Raw genomic sequence first — 14,319 nt, 5'->3', positions numbered from 1 at the left:
CACATGAACAATTCAAGTTTAGAGTCCGATGTGTTACTTTTGACAAACCTGTTACTTTTATCATGACCAACCAAGCCAAAAAGTGTCTGACTCTTATCTTTCCGCTCTGACCATCTAACAAAGGCATTAAAAGCCAAATACCAATCTAAAAAAATAAATTCCACATGTACAAACTAGCACCTGGTATTCATAGAACACACATGTGTCAGCTGTTGATCACAACGAAAATGAGTTCCAGTGTTCCAGTTTGCATGCCTAATTGTGAACTATTGGGAGCATTTCGACCAAAAATAACTTGGTTCGTGAGATGAAAATTTGATTAATACCAAAAATGATAATAATTATTGGTTGTTCCATGCTTGTTTTTTGGATAAACACAAACATCTGTAACAAGAGGACAAAAGCCTGCAGGTAATCAATGCGATCTTGCTGCTACTGTTGTTGAACATTGTGCAACGCCTGCCGTTGATGACACATCCTTGATTACAATGATCCAACTCCAAACTGGGAAATGTGGGCAAGTTCAGATAGCACCAAGGTTCCAGTAATCCTTAACAGATCCAGTTTAACCAGATCTAATTCAGTTGAAAAGGGTATGAAATTATGTTTAAAGTGATGTTTATCTGGAAAGTGTCTGGTTTTCCCCCTACTAATACTGAGCTTGTGACAGCAACCTGTTTGCTGTAAGGTACGTTTGTAAAAAAGAAAAAACTTTATCGAGCAAGAGTGATGAGAGCAATTCAGTAAAAATGATATGCATAAAACAAACAGCAGATGAGGCCCTGCAGAGTATCTGCATATTTCAGGGCAGAGCTTCCCCGATCTGGTGGTAGTTCAAATGACATTTGGCTGACTTGTTATACATAGCTCAATATCTTCCAATAGCTTATAATGATTACCGATATTGGAACCAATAAAACATTTGTGGCCCAGAAATTGTGAAAGAATAAAATTAAATGATGTGTGTAACTTTGTTCTAACGTTTTATGTCCCTCCAAGGCTCTGCCTGAAAACGGCGAGAATGTCAAAAGAGGTAAAAAAGATGGCACCACAGTGTGTGCTCAGGGTGTAAGTTATGGCCGTAACTTTCTCACTCTGTCAGGCGCTTTAACCGTCTGTCCTGGAGGACACATTAACTTGGTATCCTTAAATAAAGTCCTTTAAATAAAGCTGGGGGAGTTAAATAATGAGAAAGCTGCTCCCACTGTCCTTTCTGCTTTTAAATGAACCTCTGCCTTTCTTATTAATGTCCCCTTATCGCTCATCACGGCCACTGACCCGCTGCTGTAACCCCTTTCCACTCAACCACAGGAGAAGCTCCGGCAAGTGGTCGCCGCAGAAGTAATTGAGGGCAATTTTCAAATTAAAATTTAAACCCCTCGTCCATCTTCATGCGGTGGGAGGGAGCGGCGGAGAGGGGTTTTGGGGCTGATGACTTGATCAGGTTTTGCGAGCTGGGCAGGTACTCAGGCTGGGCGAGGTGGGATGATGAACGAGGGGCATTAATCTCTGTGACAGAGAGAGAGGAGTTAGCAGCGGTGATAGCAGCGCTAACGGCTTTAATTAGCATTTAATCAGACGCCTCGGGGCCGATGGAGGGGGAGAGAGGAGATCAAACTCCAACGGCCTTCTGTAAGAAGAGGAGGAAAGGAAGACAGTCCCCATGGTAGCCGGGCTGATGCTGTAGGCTGTGTTGAAGAACACATGCTATGATCCTTTTTTTTGTACTCGTGTAATGATAGCAAGCACGGCGCACCACAAAGGCCCTGAACCATTTGCAGACAGAGGTAGTGCTAGAAGAACATGGACTGAATTCTCAGATACTGTAAATGTTCATGTGGGATTTCCCTCCATAGTTCCACTCTATAAGTACAGAAGAGATCATTGCAAATCTTATAAAATATCAGCGAGGGGTGAATCGTGGATCCCAGATATACCACGCATTACAGAGTTGTGAAATCGCATGAATTGATTTGAAGACCCTAGTTTTTGTGCTCATTTTCTGCACAGACAATGTCAGGTGACTTACAGTCTGGGGGGTTGGATGGGCATGAAACTCTTCCAGTTAAAGATTTTCATTTCCCCTATAAAATGTCTAAAAGTGAAGAGACTTATTTTGTTGTTGTTTATCGAGTTGTCTACTTATCTTATTTCAAATATTTCATACAATATTCAAACCTAGAGAAATCTATAATTTTATTCAAAATAACAGAGTGTTTCATTTGCTCACTTGTCAATGGCTCCATTTAACCTTTGACCTCTTTAGATGCTTTATCTTCCAGGGAAACACAGGAAGCACCATATATTATATATTATATGTCAAGGATTAATTATAAATCATACAATGTTTTCAATCAATTTTGTGCCACCCCGCATCATCGTTTTTAATTAATTGCTGCCTTTTTTCAATGCAGTAATCCAATGGAAACCACATTAAATTATATATAATGTCACACAAACTTACAACATGGACATAAAGGTTTTTTTTTTAATTACTGTTTTGACCAGGGATAATTAACTTGTGTTTTGAAAGTCGTGTCAGATAGATTTTCATCAGCAGTGGTGGCTGTTCCGTGACCAGATGCTACTTCACAACATCATCAAAGATAAAAAATAAAAAAAAGTCTAATAAAACATAAAAGGGACAGGGCTATGAAAATGTAGGAAAAGTCAAGTTGTAGTTCACAAAGCACATTTCTGTAAGAAACATCTAATCACTTAACTCAAAAGTTTAAGTTTGAGTGCCAATGAAGAGCAGAAGTTAAATCTTAAGATATGTAGACACTAAAAAAAAATTCAGCAAATTAAATCAGGTCACTTTCAGATTGTGGGTCAATTTTTTTATGAATTTGAAACTATGGTGCAGTTTTGTTCCAAATACAGCTCTGATTTGCAACTCTGATTAGTTTAACAGTGGAGGCTCAGGCTCCCGGGCACTGCAGTATTTAGAGCCATCCACAATACCAAAAGGGTTTTTGTGACCTACAGATGTCTACTGTATGCACAGAAAATAGAATGCTTGTGGTAAATCCAATATTATCACAAACTGCTGTCCAAAGCTGCGGCCCGCACAGCGATGTAACGTGTTCCAGCAAAGAAGAAGAGAACAAAGCAACAGATTCTGTGGAAATTCCAAGTTAAAAGTATAGACATTTGTGAGATTACGAAACTGCCTTTGAAGATGCAAACGGCTGCTGGATAGCACGTAAAAGAAAATGTTTTTCATTTTTCCAAGTATTTGCATGAGGAGCGCTGTGTGAAATCATCAAGTAACTTATGGAGTGCTGAAGTCACAATGGGGCTAAAAGAAAACAGAATTTCTCAGAAACAAAGTTGAAACAATAAAATGTGATGGCCATAACATAAAGGCACAGTGTTATCCAGGAGGCTCCTGTGTTTTTATGTTAAGGGACATTGAGGATATTATTAGATGACAGGAGAGATAAATACTCCCAGAAACAGTGCGATTGTATAGATTTTACTGTTGTCAGGGCACTCTAACAGGGCACTGTGTAGTAGCACTCCTGTCTGCAGATTATGACTTTCAACATAAAGATAAAATGTAAGAAAAATTTTGCTTTCGCAGCATTATTCCCTATGCAGTACATTTGAAATTCAGACTCAACACTTAGCTTTTGGTTTGACTTGAAAATAAGCTTTCCATAGGTGAATCTATAGAGAATAATAGATATACAGTTCTACAGCAAAATGTCAAGGCCTTGATGTGCTGTGAAGACGTGGCGGCGTGAGTGTGTGTATGTGCGTGAAAGAGAGGGAGTGGATGCTCTAGATAAGAGTTTTGATGGTGATGGTGAGGAAGAGGGCTTTTGGCATGAAAGGGGCCGGTGTGTGATCATGATGTCATTAGGAGTATACAGTGAGACAGACCGGAGGAGGCTGCTGTACCGCGCTACACCCAAGGGACGTCATTACCAACTGGAACTGAGCGGGGACCTGAGTACAGGTCAGACACACAGGAAGTGGTCTCACACACACACACACACACACACACACACACACACACACACACACACACACACACACACACACACATGAACAAGTGCGCTTTCTTGCATGGATACACACATGCATGAGTGCTTTTATGCTCAGACACACACACTTTTTCTCACAGGCAGGCATCCATCACATAACAAATGGACAGTTCTGTCTGGCCTCTGACAGCAGACGGGTGCTTTTGTTGCGAAACCTGACGAATTCCTCAATATCTAAGCGGACACCTCTATGGACAAATGTGGCTCATTAATGAGCGCACACAGATGGACACACACACACACACACACACACACACAGACGCGGACTGAGAGCTCGTGCTGTGCTAAGTTGCAGTGTGTATACCGGTGTAGCCGTCTGCGCTTCATTACTGTTCACACACAGACAGTTGCAGTGTTTTTGTGTCAATGTTTAATGAGGGGCTGGGAGTCTGGGGACCTTACTGCTGTCAGGAGCTCCTGTAGTCTGGAGCTACCACCTGTTCCTATTCACTCCCTAAAGGCCTTAACACACACACACACACACACACATACACTCACAAGAAGACAGACACACACAGGCATGCAAACAAGAAGGAGCACGCACAAAAACATGTCTATACAAACACACACACCTGACAAACTACATACACTGATTTAGTCATCCTGTGGCACCACTGTCAGTGTTGGATGCATGTAAACAGGTTATTGTGGTTGGCTGAGCCTGGCTGTCTGACAGAAGCTACAAAGACCATGGGAATATCAATTGATACATTTCATATTCCTCGTCAGCTCGCCTCAGATGACAGCATGAAAGCTGCTGCCAGCAAGAGTGATCCCTCTCTGGCTTTTCCTGACACCGCTGTTTGATGGAGATCGGAGATGGAGAGCGATCCTGACTGATCGGCGCTCGCTGATACGCAGACCAACATACGCCGTCAAGCTCACAGGCCGCGTCCCATAACAATCCATGACACACTTTTGTCAGACAAAAAGAAACAGTTTGTGATTGTACTTATTGAGTTTTGATTATTTAATTTATTTTTTGCCTACCTTATATTTTATTTTTCCCTTGTACTTTTTTTTATCCTAACACTTGAATGGACAATCATAAAAATTCTTGTGAAGATTTTGATTTAAGGAGGTGAGTTGTGATGGTTGTAGGGGTGCGAGCGGAGTGAAGGGTACCTTTTTTCATCTGAATAATGCAGCTGTCCTGTGCTTGTACATACGTCCATTTTCCAATATATGCTGCAAAGAAATGGGGTTGGGTTTGATGGAAAATCAATAAAAAAAATGCTGAACAAACAAACAAACAAATTCCCTGTGTCAGGGTGCAAAACAAAAAGCAGAGGACGTGAATATACATTTCAAAAAACTAACTTTTATTAAAACAAAAAACAAAAAACAAAAAAAATCAATTATTGACTCATTAACAAGATTATAAAACAGTGATTTAGTTACATAAATAAATTGATATCGGTGTATCAAATCTTAATTTCATAAGCATGTATACATGGGTCATTGTAATAAATAAAATGGGAGAGCAGAAGATTCCTACACAAACAAAAAAAAAAAGAAAAAAAACAGCTAGAAAGACTCAGAGGAAATTGTTTCTGAAGAGAACAAGAGACACTGGACAACGTATTTTTTCACCAAACACACGTGAGGAATTGCTTTGTTAAAGCATGAGTTACACAGCCATTCACTTACTAATTAAGGACACTAAAGCTGGGACCAAGGTGGGTTGTCTCTCACCTCTTAGAACGCGTTTGGTTGTTAGATAGATCTCCTGTTTGGTTACTTTAAAGCGTTAAGACAAGGCAAGAGAAAAGGCTGCTTTTATCTTTAATGAACACAGGATAGAAAAAAGATGCACAGAAAAAGAAGAATCAGACGTATAAAGAAGGTAATAAAAAAGGCAAGTGATGATAGGACAGCTGAACATTGCAGAGGAGACACTGGAAATTCTGCGGTGAATGAAAGGGAGGAGACTTGATTTTTAATCTTAGCTAGATTGAACCTGTGCATAATTATCAATGTGTTGAGTTGCACGACTATTAAGTTATTCCGTCAAGGGTTATATTAATGCAACATCAGCAAAGAGATGTCCTTAAATGCATGTAAGGCCGGACACATAATACATGATTTTTAACCAGATTCATCTCCAATTAGCTCCTGTATAAAGCACGTTACAGTTTTTTCTCCCACGGATGAAAAACTAGGCTAGTGCAACAGCTTACATGCATAATCAAGTCCTGTATTGTGTTTTCGAACATTTATCGACCAATGGCCTGAAGTAGTCTGCCTCCACACCCTTTCTATGCTTTCATCAGCAGGAATGAACAACAATGTTTTTTTCATCATCACCAATTTGACTCAACCTGCATTTCATGACAGGATCCAGCGTCTCAAGTATGAACACATGAGGCATTGTGAGTCCAAAAAGCCGTCAACAAGGTCAGCCTAGTCCTTCTGATATGTTCTGTTTTCAACAAAAGAAAGAGAAAAAAAGAGAAGACATAAAGAGAGAGCGAGAGAAAGAGAAAGAGAGAGAGAGAGAGCAAACTACAGCGGCTTCAAGTATTTCACATTACATAGAATACTCTGTATAAATTAGTTAACATATACTTTCAGATCCTCCATATTCAGACATATACTATGGCATATATACAGAGTACAATAAATGCTCGCTCATGTTGTGTCATGTTTTTGTCTTTTTTCCTGTAGTCAGTCGTTCATTTGTTCCACCTTTTTCCTGTGTAGAGAAATCCCTGAGAACGTTCTGGTTGACAATTACTGAAGGTTCCACACAATGAACTTTAACAGTAGAAAGTCTAATTTCTATGATTCACATGCACAGAGGGAAATGACACTGGCCTAGTCTGAAAATACCGTACAATGGTGGCTGTTGGAGATGAGAGGGGACTGACATACTGACACATCTTTGAGGCCAATTTTTTCGGGGTGTAAGTACCGATGCCGGGGCGGTGACGTACAGCAGAGCCGAGCGCAGAAACACTCAGCAGGAATCTGACTCCACATCTCCTCATAACCTTGGTCTCACTAGTGACTCTCCTGTTGAATTAAATCTGCCAGCTATCATAGAGGATACAAATCATGATAGCAACAAAAAATAAAGAAAAGAAAAGGGGAGCAGGTTCAATACCGTATCATGAGGTAGTCGTCTCCCTCTGGGTATCTACTTCAACCCTGATACCAAAAAAGTTGGGACATTTTCTAAGATGCAAATAAAACAGAATGTGATAATTTGCTAATCCTTTGTGACATATATTCAATTGAACCTCTCAAAACCCACCTGCCTGCCAGCAGGTGAGGTTAGGGATAGGGGTAGACTTAGGTTAGACCTTGTTTGTTTGAGCTGTTTCTGTTGTGTTTTAGCTACATACTAAACAAGCACAGTTGCAGAAACTAGAAGATGTATCTTTCAAATGAAGCCTCACACATGCATGTTGGCCTTCTGTTTTAAGCTTTGGCTCATAATTTATTTTGGTCTAATCCTAACCCTTCCCCTACCCCTAAACCTACCTGGGCAGGTGAGTTTTAAGAGGTTAAAGTTTGCTGATATACACTCTGAATAAGAAAACATTGTGTTTTTATTTACATTTTACCCAGTGTCCCAATTTCTTTGCAATCGAAGTCGTAAAAACTCAACTACAACGGTTACTAAGTGAAACTTGGGCTGTTAAAAATCACAGCTGCACTGCATTACATTAATGTAACAATAATACTCATTATCTTTGTGTAATGTGCCATCACTGTAGCGCCTGAATACCGTCTTAAACAGGTACTCATTATGGAGGTGGGGACGATTACAACAATAACAACAACACGAGTTAGCTAAGAGCATTGTTGTGTGTAATGAAGCTAATGCCTGGGGCCCAGAGAAAACTAATGGCTGCTCAAGTGCTGCTGCTGCTGCTGCTGCTGCTACCGCTGCTGTGTCTAAAGAAATGCTGATGGCGGCTTTCTGTCAGTGCTAACCCAAGCTGTGCCGAGCCGAGCTAAACTGTGCAGTGCTGCCCAGCGCCCGCCGGTGAGGACCTGGGCAGAGGGAGGTGCTCTGTGTGGTTTAAAGCCTTAGTTTCTCTTTGAGGATGCCGAGACGTAGTTTTTTTTCTTCTTCTTCTTCTTCTTCTTTTATGTTTTTACATGAGCGCTATTGAAGAAGGGCTTCAGCCACTTGACAACATATAACTCAATATACACTGAAAAAGGGGGGAAAAGATGTCCTAAATCATAAAAAAATAAAAGAACGAAAATAAAAAAAAAAGCCATTTCACTTTTCATTTTCCTCTCGCACACATGTAGAGAAATACACACAACATTCACAACGTGACAAATTTCCTCTCTTCTGAAAAATAAAAACACTTCTGTACACATAGTAGTAATAATATTATTAATAATAATAATAGTAATAATGTTTATAACAATAACAACAGCAAGAACAATAATACCGCGTGTGGCTCTGTTGATTTTTTTGTCATCTTTTCCTTTCTCTTTTTGCTTCATTCTACAAGTCACATCCCTCTTTTTACTTCTCTATTTTATAAGTCCAAAAGAAGTTCAAAAGGCAGACTCAAGTTAATAGAAAAGTACTAGAGTGGGAGCTTCTGGCGACCCCCGGCCTCGCCCTCAGCCGAACCTCTCCCTCACCAGCATCATTAGTTTCTTTTTGCCCTTGTAGATCTGTTTCAGGTTGTCTATGAACTGGGTGAACTGAATGTGTCCGTCGTGAGCCATCATGAAAGTCTCCCGGGCCTTGCCCAAGAACTCGATGAACTCGCTGTAGTGGCGCGGGCTGATGTGTGTGAGCCGCGAGTGCGTGGTGTTGATGTAGGCCCCGATGGTTGCGTCCAGCAGCTGCCTGAGCGGCGCCTTGTCCAGGGACATGAGCTTCACAGAGTTCCTGCGGCTGTGCAGCGCCGACACCATGCCCGGCGTGGTCAGCGTGCACCGCCGCAAAATGTCAGAGAGCACGGTGGCGCACTTTACGCTCTTGACCACCAGGGGGATAACGGCGGCTAGCTCGTTCTTCCCCAGCGAGTGGCTGAGCGCGCAGGCCCAGAGCACGTCGTTGATGGCCGGGTGTGTGTCCTGGTTGTAACTGAGGTTCAGGTGAGCCATGGCTAACGTCGCCAGTTTATACGCCCTCATCGGGTAACCGCGGTGTTCCATGTAGCGTGCTATAGTGAACAGCTGTGTGTAGCTCATCCCTGTCGCCGCCGCATCCAGTACAATCTGGTAGGCTGTCTCGAAGGCAATGTGGTCCTTTTCACAGAGTGTAAGAGCAGAGAGGGCGCAGTTCTGGGGGTCCTTCATGGCGCACTGCAGGGCGAGGGTGCGGGCGGATGAAGCCAGGTTCTCCTGCTGGTGGCAGTCTAGGTGGAGGCGGACGATGGTGCTGTTGGACATGACAGTGGTGGCCACGATACTGGTGGCTTCTGTGGGGGTGAAGAGGGTGAACCAGCTCTGCATGATGCTGTCCAGTGCGTAAACACCTAGCAGACACAGAAGGGACAGAATGACAAGAAAGTTGGAAGATTAAGTGATTAGATCAAGTTCGTCTTCAAACAATCAAACAGAAAGACTTAAGTTGCCAGGTGAACTTACCCACTTCAGTGGCACATGTGACTAACCAACGAACCATCTCTCTCCTCCTCCAGTTTAATGTTGACAGAGTTATTCTCATTACCTAAGGAGGACAGAAAAGAAATGAGGAATGACAGGTGAGCTGTAGAGGAAATGCTTTAAAGAACGTCAAAATCTTTAACTTGGAACAAAAATGCACAAGGTCACTGAAATATGAGGACTGAGGACTGTTGGGAACATTTTATAAAACAGTATTGTTGAAGATCTGTAAAGGAAAAAAGTTTTTAAAAATTCATTAAAGGGCTTATTTTTCTGTGGTTGATTCGTCATCAAAGATACTCCATCTTTCCTTTTTCACTACACATTTTATTCTAAGACGATGACAAAGCCTCAAGTGCGTACTTATACAATGGGAGGTATGGGGACGTTAAAAAGAATGTGGTCTGTTCAAGATCAGCTTGATTAATTACAGCAGTACAGGGTTTTTTTTGTAAATGTTAAGGAGCTATTCAACAACGCATTCTAGCACCTTTTGTTGTTTTATAATTTGTACAAAATCCAATTACACAATCAAAACAACTGCAAGGAGACATTTATATTAAAATGTTGTGCAAAAACAATGAAGTGGCAGCTTTAAACCGGTTTCATGATCACTTGTATCCAACCCTTTCTCAAAAATACAGACATGTTTACATTTTCACAAAGCTAAATGATACATAGTTGGATCAGTAATGGTTTCAATAGATATCTCATGGGAGTCATGAGGCCTGATGATCACGCTACATGGTCGTATAATGGAATATAGAGCCATTCAACAGGAACGAGTGCACTTTATAGTGCAAATACTGTTCCCTAATGATGTTCCCATATTCCCAGATGATAATGCCAACACCAGAAAAAAAGTCCTTCCATGGACCAAACAGATCTCAACATTAGTGAACCATTATTGTATGAATAGTGGAGTCGATTTCATCCTCTAAAGCTGTAAGATTTCTCTGTAAAAGGCTGCATTCACACCAAATCAGGCAATACTGCGGTCAGCCGCAGGGTCGTGCGGTGGTGTGGGAGTGTCACTTAAAAGACCCATTTGTGTGAAATCATGTTGTGAACTTTAATACCTCAATGGAACAAAAGCAGACTTTATAATTAACAACTACTGTTTTCCAGAGCATTTTTATGACCTTGACATTTCGAACTGCACTTGAAGGCAGCTTCAATCATTTCTCCATAGCTGCAAAAGGAAAGATGGAGGCCTTGTGTTGGAGCTTGTTGCAATGATTCTGCTGAAACGTAAAAATGAGCAAACTGATGTACACATGCATAAAAATTTACAACCTAACCTGAAAACCTTCTAAAAAGGTACGCATAAATATAAAGTGGCACCCATTTATTACTTTTTATTCCAGTTTTTTTTCCCAGTTTCAGCAACTTGTACAATCATATTCACATTTTTTTCAGACAGTTTTTTTCTAGTTTATAAGCTGTATCCATATGGTTTAAAGATAATTTACGTATCTTTGTAAAAAAAAAAAGAAAGAAAAAGTAAGTCGTAAGCATGTTGCGCATGTTTACGTACCTGCAGTCCCAGCTCCAGAGAGACTTTGAGAAGTGTGATGTCAGGCAGACTGTCCATCAGAGTGGCGATCTTGAATGCATCTTGTGCCAGTTTGAAGATGTGAGACGAGGAGTGGATGTTTTTCTGGATGGACTCCAGGACTGTCTCTAGCCTGCGACTGTCACCTAAAGGGGTACATGCAGAGGATGCTTTAGACTAAGATTATATGTGTCTAAACTAACATACAGTAAATTATATATATATATCTGTGTCTGTTCCTGGGTGTATTTGCAAATATATGTATGCACCTTTGGCAGCAGTGAGCATGGTGGAGGCCAGCTCACACTGCTGAGACTCTATGTGGCTCAGGGTGAACCAGCGCGGGTAGCGGTTGGGCACCACGGACACGATGTGGTGGGGTCGTGACAGGTCACCAGACGAGGCCGTCGACTCCAACACTGGCAACCTGACGGAGAAACAGAACATCAGAAAATCAGAACAAAGTACCTATTTTCTGCAGAAAACAATTAACTTCAATAAAAACATCAAGAAACTTTTAACTGGTTATGAAACAGTCTCGGTTTAATACTGACGCCTCTGTATGACCTACATAAGCAAGAAAGACCATCAGTGAGAGGAATGGCTATTTCTATGTAGTTATTATTGTTAATGCCTGTCACTCACAATAACGCAGTTGAATTGTCACACTGTGGCTATGAAACAAAGGCTATATGGGGGTGCTGAATTTCTGATTTTACATAATATTGCTTGGTTTCTCCCAGTAAATCATAATGTATAGGCTAATTTGGTATGAATATCTGGCTATAAATAATACTAGTAATAACAATTAAAAGTAAGGGGGCTAATGTGGACAAAAATCTGAAGTACTCTTGAGTACTGGCCCATTTCAGGCACTGGGTCTTTGTCCACAGGGGCCCAGATGAAAGTTCCTTGTAGTTGCGTGTAAGATACGTGATATAAAAGTTTTTAGAATACTTCAAATAATCATATTTAATGAGCATTTGCCAGAGTACGAAAAAGAAAGAGGTGGGGATGAGAAACACAGAGTGGCACAGAAAGAGAGAGAATGATAATCAGAGAGACCAAAGGTCCACAAATCATAAGAATCACAGAGAAATCAGACAGACAGAACTACTGTACAGACAGAAAAAGTCTTCATTATGATGGTCTGAAAGTGACTTCAAAATGAAAATGACTTTAGTGATCACAGGGGGATTAGAGTTAGCCTATCCCTGCAATTTACTTCCAACCTAGTATTTAATCACCTAGAAACCAAGGTATAATTAGTATTTTCTTCACTCTAATTGGTCATAATGAAGTCAGAGCCGCGCAACACCTGCTAGTGGATGTAGGGGCTTCACTAGTTTCTGTCTCTCTCATTATAATAACACTGACAGGGCCAAGTCTTCACAAGCGGCACCACGAGCAGCACCACCATTACCACTGTGGCCGGCTCATCTCCTATTCTGCTTCACTCCTCTTCCCTCCGCTACCACCTCAGTTTCAAAGGTCTTCTTTCCTTCAGAAGACAGCACAACCTGGCCTTGTCTCAGCCAATCACAAAGCTAATTGAGTCCATGGGGAAATTAAGGAATTCACCTTCCAGCCCCGTAAGGCTGGACACACATCAAACAAATACCGACACACATGAATGAAAAGAGCCACACACACGCATGCATGCACACACACGCTCAGATAGACACACACACACACCTGCCCTTTTGAAAACACATCAAAGCGGCCCGGTAAAAGCAATGTGATGCTAAATGCCAGTTTCAATTTCAGAGCAAAGTGCATGTGATACTGTTGCCACCTGAGTGAAGGCATGCACAAAAACAGCCTCTTCTTCACAAGGTTTTTTTGCCCAAGAGGGCACAAGCAGGGCTCGTCTCTGGGAGAGAGAGAAGGTGACAGAAACGCAGTGGAGATGCGTGCGAATGTGAATGCTGACACTTGGTGTAAAATGGAGATGTTTGGACGCCTTAGCAACAGCCGGGTTCGCTCCACACATCTAAAGAGCTGCTAAAAGCTTCCACCACACTGGGGCCTTCTGGAAGATTCCTGGGGTGTAGCAAAGCAAGAAAAAAAAAGTTCCCTGGGTAAAGATGGAGGCCTCATCAACATTCCTGTCTTTGTTTGGTTTTCACCAGAGAGCCAGAGGCCTCCATTGGATTGGAGCTTGAGAGGCCTGGGTTGCTGAAAAATAACCTCCTCAAAATGTTGGGAGGAAAATCCATACTGGGCTATTGTTCCATGAGAAGCAAAATAAACGATCCTAAAAAATCCTAATGGACTGCTCTGAAGCATCCAATCCAAACACAAGAGGAACCGTGTTTCCCTGCTATGGGTGCGTTCTGTAACACCGTGCACGCCGGTTATAAACATGATCATCCTCTCTATGCAATAACACTATAGAAACTATCCACTCAATGTCAAGTGTGCCTAAAACATCAAATTAAACTCATATATCTTTACAGCGCTGCCATGTGTGGGTATAAATGTGTACTATCAGTGATATATAAAACAGTAACAGTGAGCTGGAAGAGGCAATCAATCCCTGTGTGAAGCAGAGGGCGGGGGAGGGGGAGGGGGGCAGCTGTGGTGTCAAACGGGTCCTGTAGCACTGTAGCACCCTGTCACGTCTGAAAGCGACACAGCAATACTTATCAAATCAGAAATATTCAAGGGTGACGATGAGGAGGGAGCACAGAGGACATATGCCATATAATCAGTGGAGACAGTCGGGTAATCAGATGTTTAGGAAGAACTTGTGGTTTTAGTTTAGGTAGATTCGGTGGATTATATATCATTCAAGCCCTTTTGAGGTACTTTAACCACAAATTTCTAGTCTCTCGAAGCCTTCTATACATCTCTTCAAAATTGTCACTATAAACACAATTATATGAAAAAAGTATACGGATTTCTTTATACTCACAACAATCAATATATATTGTCCCTTTGTTTATTTTAGCAGCTGTTAATTTTAACTTTGATTGTTTGTTATGATTGTGATTATTTAAAGCTTGCTACAACCCTTATTCCAGAAAAGTTGGGATGCTGTGTGAGACTTAAATAAAAACACAATGCATTGAATTCAGAATGAGTGTATATATTTGGGAAAAAAACCCCAATAGATTCTTA

The 14,319-nt window shown here is 41.4% G+C and overlaps 1 protein-coding gene across 1 annotated transcript in view; it reads right to left on the bottom strand.

The window, feature by feature from the left end:
• Window positions 1–5,353: 5,353 nt before the first annotated feature.
• LOC131975012 (zinc finger SWIM domain-containing protein 6-like) overlaps window positions 5,354–14,319 on the bottom strand; it is a 50,259-nt gene continuing 41,293 nt past the window's right edge. Inside the window, exons 11-14 of the mRNA XM_059337535.1 lie at window positions 11,466–11,623; window positions 11,179–11,342; window positions 9,624–9,705; window positions 5,354–9,511 (exon numbers count right to left, since the gene is read on the bottom strand). Coding sequence (XP_059193518.1) covers window positions 8,646–9,511; window positions 9,624–9,705; window positions 11,179–11,342; window positions 11,466–11,623 — 1,270 coding nt within the window. The 3' untranslated portion in view covers window positions 5,354–8,645. The remainder of the gene's footprint in view (window positions 9,512–9,623; window positions 9,706–11,178; window positions 11,343–11,465; window positions 11,624–14,319) is intronic.

This window comes from Centropristis striata, chromosome 7, assembly GCF_030273125.1.
Source record: "Centropristis striata isolate RG_2023a ecotype Rhode Island chromosome 7, C.striata_1.0, whole genome shotgun sequence".
Taxonomy (NCBI): domain Eukaryota; kingdom Metazoa; phylum Chordata; class Actinopteri; order Perciformes; family Serranidae; genus Centropristis; species Centropristis striata.
The sequence above is the reverse complement of the archived record's forward strand: the minus strand, read 5'-3'. Positions and strand labels throughout refer to the sequence as shown.